Source organism: Leptidea sinapis, chromosome 20, assembly GCF_905404315.1.
Source record: "Leptidea sinapis chromosome 20, ilLepSina1.1, whole genome shotgun sequence".
Taxonomy (NCBI): domain Eukaryota; kingdom Metazoa; phylum Arthropoda; class Insecta; order Lepidoptera; family Pieridae; genus Leptidea; species Leptidea sinapis.
Genome location: NC_066284.1, coordinates 6,054,272 through 6,071,366, shown reverse-complemented (window position 1 = coordinate 6,071,366; position 17,095 = coordinate 6,054,272). Strand labels below are relative to the sequence as shown.

The 17,095-nt window shown below is 33.2% G+C and overlaps 2 protein-coding genes across 5 annotated transcripts in view; one reads left to right on the top strand and one right to left on the bottom strand.

Annotated features, from left to right (window-relative positions):
* The window catches only part of LOC126970286 (F-actin-uncapping protein LRRC16A), a 48,777-nt gene extending 46,525 nt beyond the window's left edge, over positions 1-2,252 (top strand). For all 4 annotated transcript variants that reach the window (XR_007730604.1, XR_007730603.1, XM_050816112.1 and 1 more), the window contains one exon: positions 380-2,252. Coding sequence is in view for 2 of the 4 variants with exons in the window: in XM_050816112.1 (XP_050672069.1) it covers positions 380-396 (17 nt within the window). In the remaining 2 variants the exon portion in view is untranslated. The remainder of the gene's footprint in view (positions 1-379) is intronic.
* Positions 2,253-4,954: 2,702 nt separating this feature from the next.
* LOC126970306 (histone deacetylase HDAC1) lies at positions 4,955-16,695 on the bottom strand. The gene is made up of 11 exons (XM_050816147.1): positions 16,498-16,695; positions 16,000-16,112; positions 15,562-15,679; positions 15,378-15,478; positions 14,714-14,957; positions 13,976-14,152; positions 12,107-12,209; positions 11,361-11,595; positions 11,190-11,279; positions 9,811-9,976; positions 4,955-7,482 (listed from the first exon to the last, which is right to left on the bottom strand). The coding sequence occupies exons 1-11, from the start codon at positions 16,544-16,546 to the stop codon at positions 7,406-7,408; spliced, it is 1,473 nt and encodes a 490-aa protein (XP_050672104.1). The 5' UTR covers positions 16,547-16,695; the 3' UTR covers positions 4,955-7,405.
* Between the last annotated feature and the right edge of the window lie 400 nt (positions 16,696-17,095).

Below are 17,095 nucleotides of genomic sequence, written 5' to 3'. Positions count from 1 at the left end.
GTGTGAGATTTTGTCGTGATTCGACAGTACTTTTCTAAATCGGTATTTGTCTATTTTGGAAGACACCGATTAAAGTGATACTTTTTTTTTAAAGTATAATATGTGCATGATTTATTTTGTCAATATTTAAATATAATAGTTGGCCTTTAAAAATTCGCATATACAATACATAGTAGTTTATTGGACATTAATGTCATAAGATTTCCATGTCCATTTTTGATTAAAAATTAACATTCCCTGATGTCAATGACATATTTTGAATTTTCATAAAACTCCGCTAAAAATATAAATGCAAGTGTGATTATTAGATTCATAATAAAAATTGCCTTACCGAATAATCATATTTTAATAATTTAATTAATCCTTAAATGTATTACAGAGGAGGGCGATGCTTGAATCCCAGGAGCGAATTGATGAAGCATGTGACGTCATTATCCAGCAGGGTTGCAACCCTGCGTCGCGTCGGTACGCTGTCACTCTGTCAGTATTGCGAGCTCACCCATGTGCCACGTAGTAGAAGTAGAGCTATGCACTATTTTATCTTATACCACACACTCGTTTATACATCTATCTCCGTACTAGGGTACGTTATTTTGACCACAGATGAAATTGCCAAACGACCGGTGTCTGTAAGTCCGACAACACTAGGTATTCGTATTCTGGCGGTGAAGAAAGGGGCGGTGACGATTATTGTCACGTGATATGGACGCTCACTATCCCAGGGTGGACTTCAATCGAAAAGAATTTGTTAAATCGACACAAAATATCTATATAGTTTATTTCTTAATGGATTTAAACACATTCGCAGCACAATAAAACCTTGATTTGTTGGTGTCGTTTGTCGAATCGTTCAAAAAATGAATGATAGGAAGGTAATTTTAGAACTAATTAATTATGGACGTCAATTTTTTGAAACACCAATTTCATTATTTCGACTCATCGAAACCCTTAGGTTTATGTATTAAACTAATGATTTACATTATAACATCTTATTTACCATACAGTAATTTTGACAATATAATATCTAAATAGATTTATTGATTGATATAGGTTTGCAAATAGATCTTGAAATTATTTACCATGAAGTATTAATTTTGCAATACCAGGTCACCATAGACATTACTAAATGAATTTTTATTGTAGAATTAAGTAATGTGATTAAACTTTTAATTTAGGTTCATATTTACTGTGATTTTATTTAATGTTTAATCAATTAATTTACGTTTCTAGTTTTAAAAAAAAATCCAGTTTATACTTCATTGCATTGCATGATTTAGTGACTTCGAATAAAATTTCAGATTAAAAATACTCCATTCACAGGTCATATTAATAGTGTTATCAGTCTCCTTTGATTTGTCACAGGGATAAGAATGTCTCCGCGGCGTTATTTTTAATCTTAATTATATTCTGCTTTCTACAACAAAAACACAATAGGTGATAGATATGTCTTGGTTTTGACAAATTCATATATTGTTTTATTCTCTTACTGCAAAAGTAACCTGATGTTTGTTACAAATATAATAATTATGTGTTTTATTACTATAAGATAACATAATATTATATTGTAATGAACTTTGAATAAAATCTTCATTGCATTATATTGTCAACTGTCACCTAATCAGCGCGAATATAATGAAATTTTTATTTAAATATTACCTTTTATTGTACTCAATAATAGTAATATTAATTATCATCACATTTAGATTAGTGATGTATCGACATTGTTATTATTCTCCTTAGTGAAATATTTTGTTAATTTCTTAATATTATTGTCGGTCTTACCTAGTCATGTTTCAAGGCCTACGGATTGCGCACAATTTATTGAATTTTTGTTGAAAATAAAATTTTCCGTCTTCTACATTCCGCATAGTTTAAAATTTAACGAATTGGTGATACTAAAGGAAGTTCAAATAAACTCAATATTCAATTGTATGGTTATTATTGACTAGTTGGTATCCACACCCCATAATGTTAAGTGTTCAATAGAGTTTAATAAGTATGTAAAGTTCATTTATCTTCTAAATAAGGCTGTCTTTTGATGAGATTTCGTAATAAATTTTTAAGTAGAGTAGTATAATTATATTGCTAAATTATTTCATAGTATTTTTATATTCATTCCGGTCTATTTGGTTTTATCTAGCTCTTTGGTACCTACCAGACTGATTTTAGGTACATTTATTTTATGGTGCAATTTATGTCTAGAGCGTTGTGATAACCTGATTTTAATTATATTATAATAATATTATACATAGCTTATTGTGTTTTATTTCATCACTACATGATAAGAGAAATAATAGTGCCACGCGAGTAAGTACCCTGATCCGTTGTGCGTCAATCGAAATTCGGGGTAAAGGGAACATATGGGCTTGAGACAGGGGTTGTCAACTAAAAATGAATGCTGGGTTTTTCATAAGTCTCTCATATTTAAGCCTCAATAGTTGTTAATTCTTTTGTTGTTAAAGTTAAATTCCAACTAATATATTATTAATGTTTTTGCCGATTTGTGCTTTGAGTTCAAAAGTGTTTTAAGAAGATTTTGGCACATTAAGCCGCGCATCAACGATGTTTGAACGACAAGCACGCACGAAAATCTAAAATATTTAAGTTATCAAATCAATAAGGATCGAAACAAGTCCAAAAAAGTGTTCATTTCAAAATTAACAAATCGTTTTATACTCACTAATTAAGTACCTACAAACACACAAACACTTATACTTATTAAACACACAGTAACATTAGCAAATTATAATAATCAGTTCTACAACTTGTCAATATATAATGTTTGCATTATAATCAACAAGTGAATGAGTTACAGTATCTAAAATGAATGCAGGAAACATGGTGAATGGAGCTTTTGCACTGCTTTATGTACATGCAGAAGGCTCGTATGGCTGTGCATGAAGGGGTGTTGATTCCAACACTCATGTACGAAACTGAAAGTTGGGTATGGCAGAGGAAACATGAAAGCAGAATAATTGATGAGATGAGAGCGTTGAGAAGTACGATAGGAGTTAAACTGAGTGACAGGATAAGAAATAGTGAGATAAGGAAACGTTGTGGTCTGAAAGATGTTGTGACAAAAATTGAGAAAGAGATGAGCTGAGATGGTTTGGCCATGACGAGAGAATGAATGAAGAACGATTGACGAAAAAAGTGTATAAGGCCAGTGTGAATGAAAGTGTTAGAAGGGGTAGACCTAGGCGGACGTTTCGAGACCAAATCAGGGACGTCTTGAAAAAAGGCCATAAACCGAACAGCGTATGAAAGGAATAATGAAAGTGGACGAAGCGAAACAAGTATGTAAGGATAGCAGGTATGCGTAAACAAGTATGTAGCGTAGCAAGTGGAAAGAAATGGCCTACGGGAAAGAGTCGTGATTATATGTATTATCATCCAAAATTAAGTTTAGACTGAATAAATATTTTTGGGGACAATAATTTGTAGACGCATGTTTGCAACACTGTGGTCCTGACAACAGAAAACCAATGCTTTTAAATGTTTTTTTTTAATATTATAAACAAATTATAATATAGCAAATTAAGCCCACATATGTGAAAAATAATCCCAATTGGTTTTTGTTTGAACGAGATAAGGAAACTACGGTTTAGCTTTTCAGCGGTTGAATTTCTATTGCTGCTTTCCTTTCGCGGTTACAGAATCGATCTTGTCCTTTTTATTAAGGTATTAAAAATGGCCAAAAGAGGGTCACACACACCGATCGATGGCCTTTAGCACATGGACGATTGAAGAGGACTCATTTACACACAGTAAGAATGCCGATCCACCTCGTACGGAGGTGTACGCCTTAATCCGCAAGCAGATGAATTGTGACAATGGAAATAATCTCATACCTTTGTCACCTCCTGAACACGATGCAGTTATCGAAACTGTCAATATATTTGTATTTTGCAAGAAAACCAAAACAAAAAAGAAGCAGCGCTCGTCAGCCATCGGTCGCCGTCTATGTTGCCCACCGACGTCCTTCGCCGCCGGAACGCCGTTCGTCGTGCAGTTAATGATGAATTATAAATATTTACCATAGGGTCGGGAGTGACAAGTCTTATGTAAACATATTGCAACACTTGGTATTGAAGCTACATCAGTTCGTAAAGAGGCTTGGATATGGGAAGAAGAACAGATAAGAAACTCCCACTACGTTCTGTGATAAATGGCATAGATTATGATGCTGCACATCCCGCAATACGACGGGAGGCCCGGATGAAAACGGCAAGAGATCTCCTCACAGACTAAATATCCGAGTACCGCTATCATAATTTCTCACGACCTCCGAGCTTGTGTCTATCTACATCTCACTTATTACTTCTCGGGTAGCTAGAAAGTATACCTCAAGGCGGCACCATGTGTAATGACTTTTTAATATTACTAATATTATACAGAGGTAAAGTATTGCTGGAATAGTAGTTATACAGGTAAATACGGATGAAGTAAGGTAACTGCTAGCTTAAAATAATAATATCCGGACGACCGAGCCTTGCTCGGATTTTTAAGAATGTACAAAACTTTAACAAAAAAAAAGTAATAGGACATCTGGATTCGAACCGGGGTCTTCTGCTTTCCGGATCACCCAATGTCCCATCTGAGCTATAATAGTCTTGTATATAGTGGCGAAATTTACCTTTGTATTCTAATGTTATTGTAGCTGTTTCTCATTCAAACATGGATAAAACCATTTTTTTTAAATTGAAACCTAGCTAGATCGATTTATCACCCCCGAAATCCCCTGCATACTTAATTTTATGAAAATCGTTGGAGCCGTTTCCGAGATTCAGAGATATATATATATATATATATATATATATATATATATATATATATATATATATATATATATATATAAATTAATAAGAATTGCTCGTTTAAAGATATAAGATTAACTATGTGAAGTTTCTGTCAATGTAGGTATCTGAAATTGGTTTTCAATGAAATTACTTAATACAAATATGGTATTTATTTACTGAATAAAAAATATACTAACTATTTACAGTCTTATCTAGTTGTGTAATCACAACGAGCCACAAACACATACTCATTTGGAACATAGACATAATTAAATACCTACTTACAATTAACACGTTTTTTGTTTTAATTTTATTTATACAAAAAGACAACATATCGTTGCGTTAGGATATTGCTAGAGCATAAAAAAATAGAAATATATAGAGTTACTCTGGCTGTATGTAGGTGTACCTTCGCCAGGCTCTAGTTCGTTGTGAAGGTGTCACGCCTCCTATCCGATACCCTCCATATTTATTCTTACTGCTACAACTATTCGCAGCAGCGTCTAAACGAGCTAGAGAAGTTGGGCGAGAGGTTTATCACCTATCTTTACCAGGTCGGTATAGCCTTTAAGAAAAGGTAGGCAATAACACAATTCAATCTCAGCTCTCATATCAAAAAATAAATTAAATTATTTTAAGAAATTTTTTAATAGCAATTCAAGCTTAAGTTCTGTATCCTAATAAACATAACTAAAGAAATATAACTATAGGTACCTGCATTTATTTCGTTAGTATTTCTTCCTATGTGTTGTTCTCATGTGAATGACTAATTAGTGTAGAATGGAAAATCTCGCTTCTGGCGCACAACAGACACCGTATCGACGTATCCCCAATGATATAAAATCAATATTTACAGAATAGCGTTCATTAGATCACTATTCAATAATCTCGGCTAAGTCGAGTTAGTAAGTTAGCTTTTGTGGGGCGATGTATATGCTTTTACAACAAGATCCCAGAAAATGTTTAAAACAATTGTGTTACTAATTTAAAAAAATAAAAAACGTTTGTGTGGTAAAAGTTACTATAACATAATTGACTTTCTTAATGATACCAGAATGGGAATGGAGCAAGCGCCCGCAGGCTATTTAAATAATAAATTTTATTTCACAATATTACATGGTATTGTGATGACGAGGCGAGTGGATAATTATATAATTATTTGAACTATTCGGTTAAAACTTAGTATCCCGTAGCACGAATTGTGAGGTAAGAAATATTGTAATTGATAGAGCTTAACTCCACGATTATGCTACCACTACACGCAACCATAATAAGTCCAAACCAACTGTTCATTACTACCCCAGGCGATCTGGATCAAAGATGAGTTAAAACGAAATAACGATTCGATTTGTCTGAGATGGACGTACAAGGAATAAATGCGACTCGACACGACACGCATTTCGCTTTAAGCCCAGTTTAAGGGTAGAGAGATTCCATTCTACAGCATACATTCATTGTGTCATTAAATATTCTTCTATGATAACAGAACATAAATTATTGTACAGAATTTATTTCTAAAATTCTAAGAACTTATTCGCAGTCCAATGTGTGAAGTATAAAATTATTACAATCATTAACTAATAATGAAATAATAATATTGAAAATTTAAGACGATTCAAATATTATTAGTTCCTGATTTAGATAAATGATCGTAAAATATTAAATTGGCATTGATTGCTTAACATATTTAAGTATTTTAATTAATCAGATCAACTATTTGAACCTAACCTAACATCCTTCATTAATGCCTATACAAAATTCATTAAATGCTCTGTACTATTTTGTAATGTAATGTTTTGTTTTTTTATAAAAGTTTACGGAATATCAAGTATATTTTCTCAATTTGTGATCATATTAATCTGATTTTACAAAGTGCATTATATTTGCATAACATTGGTATTTCATGAAAGTGTAATGATGTTAATACATCAAATACGATTGTTTAATTTGGTATTTTTGTTTTCTATGGAGCATATTATATTTAAAACGCATTTCGGCTTTCATAATATTATAGTAAATAAAATCATATATTTTTCCAAGTGTCACAGGATTTATAGATTTTTTATTCATAAACTGCTTTAATTATTAACAACCATCGAAAAGTTTTACATAAAATGTTGCAACAAACGACCACCTAAATGGTAGAAATCAAGAGGACAGTAAAGTTCATTGATATATATGAGATCGTACATGCTTTACTTAATAATTTAAGTGTTATGTTAGGTAATAGTTAGGCATATTATAGAAAAATATCCTTAAAATAGTGTTTGACAAATGAATCACGGAAATAATGTCAACATGTTGATTTCACAACAGCACTGATTACACCCTTCATGATAATATTGTATTTTACAAGTTCTATTCAGTGTTTAAGACAATTCTTACACAATTTTGTATCACACTTGTTAAAGATTTTCTGAACAAAGCAGAATTAGAAACATAAGACAGTTAACTGATGTTTAGTACAAGTTTTGTATGAGTGTGATACAAGTTGGATAAGAATTGTATATATAATTGGTATAAACGAAGGGTTTTACAACAGCGTGAACTAATGATCCATCACTCACTGAACACGGCAAGTCCATAACAGTTTAGAACCTCAAAGATCAGGCGTTTGGAGTTAAATCTTTCTTTGGTTCTTCCAGATTGTTTACGCTTTTGGTGTCATCCTTGCTGTCTTCAGCTAAAACAGAACAAATTGATTTATTTTACTACAACATCTACTTAAAAGTATAATATAATGCTTAATGGATAGATTTAGGATTGATCTCCGCTGCGCTCCACCTAGATACCGCAGACGTATTCGAGCCAGTCTCGAACAATGTGTGATGTTGACTTGCCAAATGTTCTGTCAAACTTTGCTAATAATTGAAACTAAATTGCCGGGTTTTTAGCTTTTATTGGTGTAATTCATAGCTAAAATAGTTATAAATAATTAAACAAATTCTATAAAGTGGGAGGGAGTGTCTAGAAATAAGTGATTTTCGTTAAAGGTACTATGTGCGACACGTAAGGTAAAATAGACTATATTCACGGACAAAAAAAATTAAGGACTCCGTGTCACCTAACATAACAGAGAAGCATCAAAACACGCCAGTTAACATGTAAATACATAGCCCCAAGCACACACTTACACTAATATAAGCCGATCATCCGCCATTATGACGTCTGCCATCGTCTGTGACGGATCAGTTTACGTCGCATTAAAATGTTGCCGTGTATTGAGAAATTGTGTAAAAACAATGCTAGGTTACAATAAAAGTGTCAATGAATTACCTTTCACAGATAGAATAGTTTTTATCACACTATTTTTTGGTATTTTTATACTACAAATTAATTCGATTTTTGGAACACAAAACCTCCGCTATGCGTGATAGTAACATCCGGTATGACCGGAAAATAAACGGGGACTTTACCCGAAAAATAGGGTAATTCATTTAATGGTTCTAAGTACATAAATCATTACCTGTTTCAAGCTGCAATGATTTATGATTTTTACCAAAAATTTTTTTTAAAGTAGTGTGGAACACTACTTCAACACGAGTATCGTTCTCAACTTTGATCTGGTGCATCCCAGTATCAGTTTTAAACATTAAATCGCGTGCAACGCAGATTTACTTGAATTGTCGGGAATCCAGTACTCTGTCAAAATTTCCATCACTTGTGTATTTACTTAACAACCAAATCACGTACGTCATTTTAAATCAGTTAAAACAAAGATACTGCAAACAAGACAGGCACAGGAATCAAACTCCCAATCCTTACTTTCAAGGTGTTACCTACTGTTGTTTTTTTGTAATTTATTTATATACTCATACTATGCCTGCGATATTTATTTTTATTTTAGGAAACAATCTGACTATCAAAAATTAAAAAATCGGAGTTAAAAGTAAAGTGGCTATATAAATACTATAGCTATATATAAAATATATGATAATAACGGGACATATTTAAGTTATCTGGTATCACCCGTAACTGCACACACACTAGCTTACTAGTGTTAAAGGTGCTTCACTTGTTACTATCACGGCGCAGTCCTCCTTTTTCTACTAGTCCGTGACTATATTATGTAAATGTATACGTAGTCAGGCTAGCACGAAGGTTGCAGACATACTCTTATAATAATACTAAAAAATAGTAATTAGTCTAGTAATATATCAGCTAGCGAGCACTTGAATTCCGAACCAATGAGTCCATTCTTCGGGAGCACGGCATTAAAAAAAACTGTCTGCTACGTAAAAGCTCGCATTCTCACTTTCTTCGGTCATGTATGGACGCGACTCCATAGAACGCTTAATAGAACAGTGTAAAGTCGAGGGCACTAGACCATGAGGCAGGTACCCGATGAGGTGGACGGACCAAGTGAGGCAAGATGTCGACGGTACTCTGCATGAATGCACGAGAAGAGCGGCAGTTCACGACGAGCGGCGTCGTATTGTAAAACAGACCACTAACCTCGACGTGACAACCACGACCACTCTAACAAGAGTGTAACCAGGGGGGTGCAACTTCCCTACATTGGCACATGAAAAAAAATTTGCATTGAAAGTGCTGCCACCTATTCTATGAAGGTACGCTGCAACTTCACGATGGCGATAATTTAACATACATGATAGATGGAGCTAGTGATAGCAAAAAACTCACCTAACTTACTTATTAAAGACTTGACTATCGTGTTGTAATCATTGAAACGCTCTCCTTATTTAAAGGTGACTGCTGAACTTAATAAACGACTCATAATTTCCACCCACAATAAACAAACATCAATATGCATTCAATACGGTCTACAACAATGTTAAAAACTATAAACATAATTAGCGCCATCTAGCGACGGTACGCTAAGAGAGTAAAAATAACGCAGCGCCATCTCTTGGCCTGGGTACACTGATTTTACAAAATAAAAAAACATGAGTTGCACATCTATCGCTAGTATATAGTGTATTATCTATGAGTGTACCGCCGCAGAAGTAGAAGCGATCACTAATACAGGAAGATGTAAATAGGTAGTTACGTTTGACGTCGTCCTTGTTCCCGCCGGCGCCGTCCTTGTCGAGGCGCGGTCTCTTGCGTGTCGGCGCGCGGTACGAGCGGTTGTCTCTCCTCCCCCCTCCCCCTCCGCCTCCCTCGCCCTCGTCCTCGCTGTCCGACAGCTCGCCGTCCGCCGCGATCCGCTTGTCCTGAAACCATAATCTCTGTGTTAACGCCACTTGGACATCATTTACTGTCTGTCCTTCGCTTTTATCACAAATCGGTTTGCATGTGCCTGCCTTCAATTGTCCGCTTAGTACTTTTTCCCCAATGCACATTAAATTCCACCACAGTAATCATGGCTTAAACTCTCCTCTACAGCTGATGTTACAATTATGTAATTGTATTTTTAATATAGATGAAAACATTGATATCTTCTTTTCAAATTTTCTTAATTTTAAAAAACAAATATATATTGCTCTCCAAAATTTATAGATTTCAGATTTTAAAATATATATAGTATTTCGTATAGTAATGTTGTGCCTACCTATAATTGAAGTACATTTAAACTATTTTATTATATTTGTTTAATTCTTAGTGCATAAGTTAATAAATTGTATTTAGTTGGTAAGCCTTTATGAATAAATAAATAAATTTAAGAAAAACCTTCCAAACCACAAACATGACGAAATTAAATTTAGAACACAAAACTGGTTACATGATTCATATTAACTGACAAAAATGGCTGCAATCCTTTCACTCTTTAAATGACATCATTACTTAGTAGCCCAACCCACATGTATGGAATACACTTATATTTATTAAACTTTAAAACACGAGTTCCTTAAAATGTGATGTTTGGGGCTTGGAACGTTTTTCAGGTCCACTCGTAACATAGACCTGATACTGTAGGAACGGGAACATTAACGATTCGATTAGGGGCTACATCCATGTATTACGTCACATGGCAAGGGGGAGGGAGGGGGTGGACACAATGTGACAAGAGGCGGGGAGGGGTGACAAAATTTGTGACGTCACATTTTTTCAAAATATATTTTTTTATATATAAATATTACTAAAGAATTACATAAAAATAGTTGCAACTCTGTCTGTATCACTATAAGTTTTAATTTGTTTTGTTGGAAAATTTTGAAACAACATTTCATCCAATGAATTATAGAACTGTCGTTATTATTTTTTTCATCATTCATTTCATTTCGTGCATCGTAATAAACTTTAACCTGCTGCAAACACAAATAAATAAGGAAACCGAAACTTTACTTGCTTGACCATAAAGTTTAAATTTTCACTTGCTACTTATGAAATATTCCATGTATAGAAGCGTGGCCAGTTATACCCGTTAAAACAAGTTAATAATTCAATGATAATATAAACTAGGTTCTATCTATTCTTATAACACACCTTTTCACTTTGCGGCAATCGTTCATCTTTGTCTATTTTGTCCTCATCTTCGGATTCATCATTAATAGCATCTTCAGGAATAGCTTGAACCTGGGAATTCATCCAAATTGTATTATTCATGTATTCGTCAAAAATTTATTCAGTTGTAAGTAATACAAGAGATGATTATACCTGTACTCCTGGGGCATGCGGTAACATTCGCAGATTTTCAAACAATCTATTCTTGATCTTTTCCAAATATTCAGGTGTGTTTTGATTGGACATGTTGCTAGGTGATATGTGTAATTTGAAGTCGGGCCCGAAGTACTCAAAGTAGTCGTTATAAGGAAGTTCATTCGCAATTTCCACTCCAAGTGCCACGGATGTCTCGTAGGTCCAGCAACGGGAGACATTACGAATTGTATATCTATACCAGAAACAACAAATCAATAAGTCACAAGGGAAGATCTGAAAAAACTGGGGCGAAATTCGTTATAATTGTCAACTTAAAACGTTAATAATTATAACACTGTTAAAATTAAACGTAACTACAGCGTTATATTTTACTGCGTAGTTGTATATCACTAATTTAACAACATTTTATGATCTTTAGCCAAGTCTCTATGTAGTGGGTTGAATACAAACAGTACTCTGTTTCATTACTGTATTATGTCTAGTGAAACTTTAATTCATTCTTTAAGAGCATTCAATATTAACATGGTTAAAGTTTTTTTCTGGATAACAGTTTATATTAACGGTTTAATTTAAATTTCGTACGGGAAAGTGAAATGGAAACAAAAACTTTTTTGCGCACTGTACTTGCACAAACGACATTAAAGCCAGGTGTCATGTTGATTCGCCCGAGTTGTAGATAAAAATAAATATATCAGCAATAGAATTTTTTATTTTATAATAGGTCTATGGGTGGATGTACATACCCCCCTCCTCCAACAAGTAAGAAAGGCAGTCCAAATCTCTTGACCAACTCAACACACCGGCCATGACCTCTCACAGTCAGATTGAAACATCCCAGTCTATCACCTGCAATCAAAATAAAAACTCAAACCATAGAAATAATGTTTGACAAAAACTTGCACGACATAACTTTATTTTTAGGGCCCAATTTAGTTTTGGAGATATAAGTGATGAAGGATCAGATGATCAATTTATTTCTTTAAACCCTTGCTGCTTGCTTTAAATTACCAGTGGGAGACCTCTACCAATGCGGAATTTTTTATGTAATATGCAAACATTATTGTTGCTGGTCGGGGAGGTGCCACACATAGTGAAACTTAACCTTGAGACTTATGTCTTAAACAGACATTCACCTGATGATGTATCACTGAGGTGAACACCATCAGGTGAATGCCTTGCTTGTCTTTATCTCATCACTTTAAAAAAGAACTAAGGTATATAATGGGATACAGCCCCATATAACTGTAATTACACTACAGTAGAATCCTTTTAGTATGACTTCGCATATAACTAACAAATTTTAGACAGGTAAGTTTTATATATATATATATATATATATATATATATATATACATATATAATATAGGTATATATAATTCTTCTGTACATGACGTGTTGACAGTGAACTCCTCCTAAACGGCTGGACCGCTTTGAATTAAATTTTCTGTATGTGTTCAAGTGGATTTGAGGTTGCTTTAGATTCACAATTGAACTACCTCCTATATAGCTGGATGGAGTTCGATGATTTGTTCAGAGTGTTCCAGTGAATTTGATATGGGTTTAGATTGTCAATACAGTCGACATATAATTCAATAATCAAAATCAAAACATATGTAAGTGATCTCCTCCTAACGTCTGGACCGATTCAAATTTAACATGTGTGTACAGGACAATGTCTGTCGGGTCCGCTAGTATAATAATAAATAACTTATTATAACCAAATTATTGGCATACCTTTGATTTTAATAAGAGCCTCTATGAAAATTCATTTGTTTATAACGACTTCGCTTATAACAACTGACCACTTTTAATGACGGAATTTAACACAAAATTGTCCGGTTACAACAGCAACGTTCACCCACCTAGCCTGCACATCGCGAATTTTTTACGACAGTAATTTTCGGGTGATGAACGAGTATAGAGTACGCCTACAACAATGGCTATCTACAAAACAAAACAAGTTTCTTCATTGAAGAGAAGTGTTATCATACATATAAAGAAGCTGAGATAAGTGCTGAATATGTAATTATTGTAATAATTATGGTGATGACACATTGTGTAATATAAGCATTTTGATTTCAATGTTTTTTTCTCTCTGATGGTCACATTATTAATGTGTATGTAATCTATACTAATATATAAAGCTGCAGTGTTTGTTTGTTTGTTTGTTTGAACGCACTAATCTCTGGTACTACTGGTCCGATTTGAATGATTCTTTCAGTGTTGGGTAGTCCATTTATCGAGGAAGGCTATAGGCTTGTTTTTTTTTTCAAAATTAGGGATCCGTAATAAAATTGCTACTTTGTAACACAAGGTGTAAAATCGAAAACCTATTTTTGCGTGCGCTGCAAAAACTATTGACAATAGAACAAAATGATGTACAGGCTATAATATAGGCAATATTTTATTACTTATAAAACTATCGCGTGAATTATACTTTATATGGCAAAACAATGTTTGCCGGGTCAGCTAAAAAAACAAAATTGAAATTGTCCTTCTTGTAGTACAAGTTTTAGTTTTTACCATGTAATTTGAGTGGTTGTTTCGAGGTTGATATAACCGGTTTGTACTGTACTCCATTTATTATATATAAGATTTATAGTTGTACTAACCAGTAAGTGAGTCAGCACCACACTGCAACACCACTGCACTTGGTTGAAAGGTCTCCATAACCTTTGATATGATCGGTACAAAGATTGACTCATAGGACTCATCGTCCATTCCATCGCGCAGAGGAATGTTTACGGCATAGTATTTACCTTTACCTGCTCCTATATCTCGAAGATCACCTGCAAACATTATTCAGTGAGTAATGTTATCTTGACTTGAATCAAATTACAAAAAAGTACTGTAATAACAAGTTTCATCTGAATGCGGATGACGCTTCACTGATATTTAAAGTGAAAAGAAACCAACTTGTATGTGTGTATGAGGAAGTAAACACTATATTATCTGACACAAAATCTCATGAAACACATTGACCAAGCTATCGCTAATGATGTACAAAATGTGCATTCTACACCAAAACCAATAATAATTACTCATATTTTGAAAGTATTTTATAATGAAACATCTGTATGTTACATACCACAGAAGTTTCACTTAATATTACACTTTTATTTATGTATATGGCAGCAGTGTGTATATGGCAGCAGGCCGCACACTAGTAAGCTATTTGGCACTTGTGTGAAAATTTGTACCTTTAACTGGTATAAAAACGATTGACCACCAACCTCTAATCTATCTGAAGCCGCCTATTCCTCACGGCCATAGTAATTTTTATTTATTCATATTACTTTTGTACACAGAGCGCAGTGTAACCTAATATAGACTATATAATAAATGATTACCTGTTCCAGGGAAATATTCTCCATATTTATGGAAGGACACAGTCATTACTCTATCTGTTGTATAAAATGCTTCCTCCACACCATCTCCATGGTGTACATCAATATCAATATATAGCACTCTCTGGTGATATTTCAGTAGTTCTAATATACCTAACACAATGTCATTCACATAACAAAAACCAGATGCTTCGGATTTCTTGGCATGATGCAGACCGCCACCCCAATTGATACATATTTCAGATGCCTGAAAAATATACATAATTTAGAACTTACATTGAGGTGTTGTTAAAACTCCTAGCTTGTCTAAACTTTTTTCAAAATTGGTGAACTGTTTTTAAAAAGATAATTTAAACTTGTTTCTTATGCCATTATGTATTTAGCAAATGGTAGGTTTATAAATAAAGTCATATCTACACTGCATTCTCTCTACTGCATTAGATTACTTATATAAATTTCTTTAATGTTAAGCAGTTCTGTATCTGCATAAAAAAATAAATGATTTTAAGGTTTAAATACCTATATTAACAGTAGAATAATATAACTAACACAACAACCCCCGAAATAATTCATATGACTTATTTTAAACTTGGCTAGATCTGCAATGTTACGTACATTATATCAGAATAATTTGCTTAAGATGTACATATCTTCATTTTCATATTACCTGTTTATTTAACTTGACAGCAGCAGCAACAGAACCTCCTGCAGATAACTGACAGAACTCATAGAGACCATCAAACACTGGACAATCTTCACCCACATTGACTATAAAATTAAAAAAAAAATATATTATAATAAAACTTTAATTAAAAAAAATAGTAGTGAAGACAAAAACAATCAATACTAACATCTTTGCATTTGTTTGTTATATTCGGACATGTTGTCTGGTCTTATAGATCTCAAAAATCTTATGTAATCATCTGAATGAAACTTGGTCATCTCATCTGCAGTTGCCTTGTGGGGTCGCTATGAGGAAAACAAAAAGTTATTTCAGATGCCAATGGTCTTAAAGGGCTCACCTGTACTGTTTGATAATTATTATAATGCTAATTGTTGTCTTTTCAATTATAAAGAAAAGAAAAACAGACAATGACATTTCTTTTATTAAACAATAAAGGAGAAGTGTCAGTGAAAATCATGCTTGCTTATTTTAATAATTGTTGAAAAGTACAAATGAATTTATAAATAACAAAAGAAATGTGAAAGCAATAAGAAATAACTAGAATAAGTAATTATTACTGAGTCTAATTTAATATGAAAATATAAAAAAAGAGTTAATAACTAACATATATTTCCATTTTTCTGTACAGGCCATAATTCAGTAACAAGTTGTGTGTCATACGTATACGATGAGGTTTCATGGGGTGTCCTTGTCCATAGTAATAATTTCCGATATCACCTAAATAAAAATAAAAAATATAGTTTACAAGTGATGTATACTAGCAAGTAATACAAATCAATTTTAACTTTTTAACGAAATGTTACTCAAGTCATTGTACGGCTTGAAATACGTCTGTCTGTAATTCCAATAAATACATCGAACTTAGACAATTTCGACCAATGACATCGCTTCAAAATATACAGACGCTTACAAATGACCTAACCAACATGTTGATAAAAGTTCAAAGATGATAATGCCTCCAATAAAAGTTTAATTTTAAGTAAACAAGTCATGTAATTAATTATCTCAAGCATTAATGACAAAATTTAACAATTTTGTGCCTAGTGAATAAAATAATTCTGAATGCCGTATATTGGCGGGCAACAAACTTTGTAATACTTACTATCATAGTAGTAGCAAACTCTTTTTTTACTATGTGGTTGCATGGCCATTGTGTTTTTTTAAATGATTCACTTGTTTACTAAGGCTTTGTATTACCGATATAATTCCACAATTATAGGATAATAAAATTCATAAAATCTTTACACTAGCACTCATTCTTCTCAGCTTTGTATTTGGTTGAGATTTGACTTTTGAGAGTTGTCGAATGTTCATAGATGATAGAACAGAGTTGTCAAGTGTCAACTTAACAGTTGAGAGCACAGAGTACATCTAATTATATCAAATCAAGTCAAAATCACTTTATTCATGTAGGTCACGGAAATGACACTTATGAATGTCAATAAAAAACTTGTCAAAATTTTCATATTTGAATCTACCGCTACTTCTTAAAGGGTTGAGCTAATGAGAAGAAGTAGCAAGAAACTTATTGTCACTCTTTTAAATCAAGATTTACATTATCATCGTTTTACAAATCATTTCAATGACAATTATAATATTATGTAAAGTGATACAACAAACATACTCAAACGTCAAATAGTCAACGCCTTACACGAGTAAGTCAAAAAAGTAAATATAAATTAATACAAAACAAAAATTAT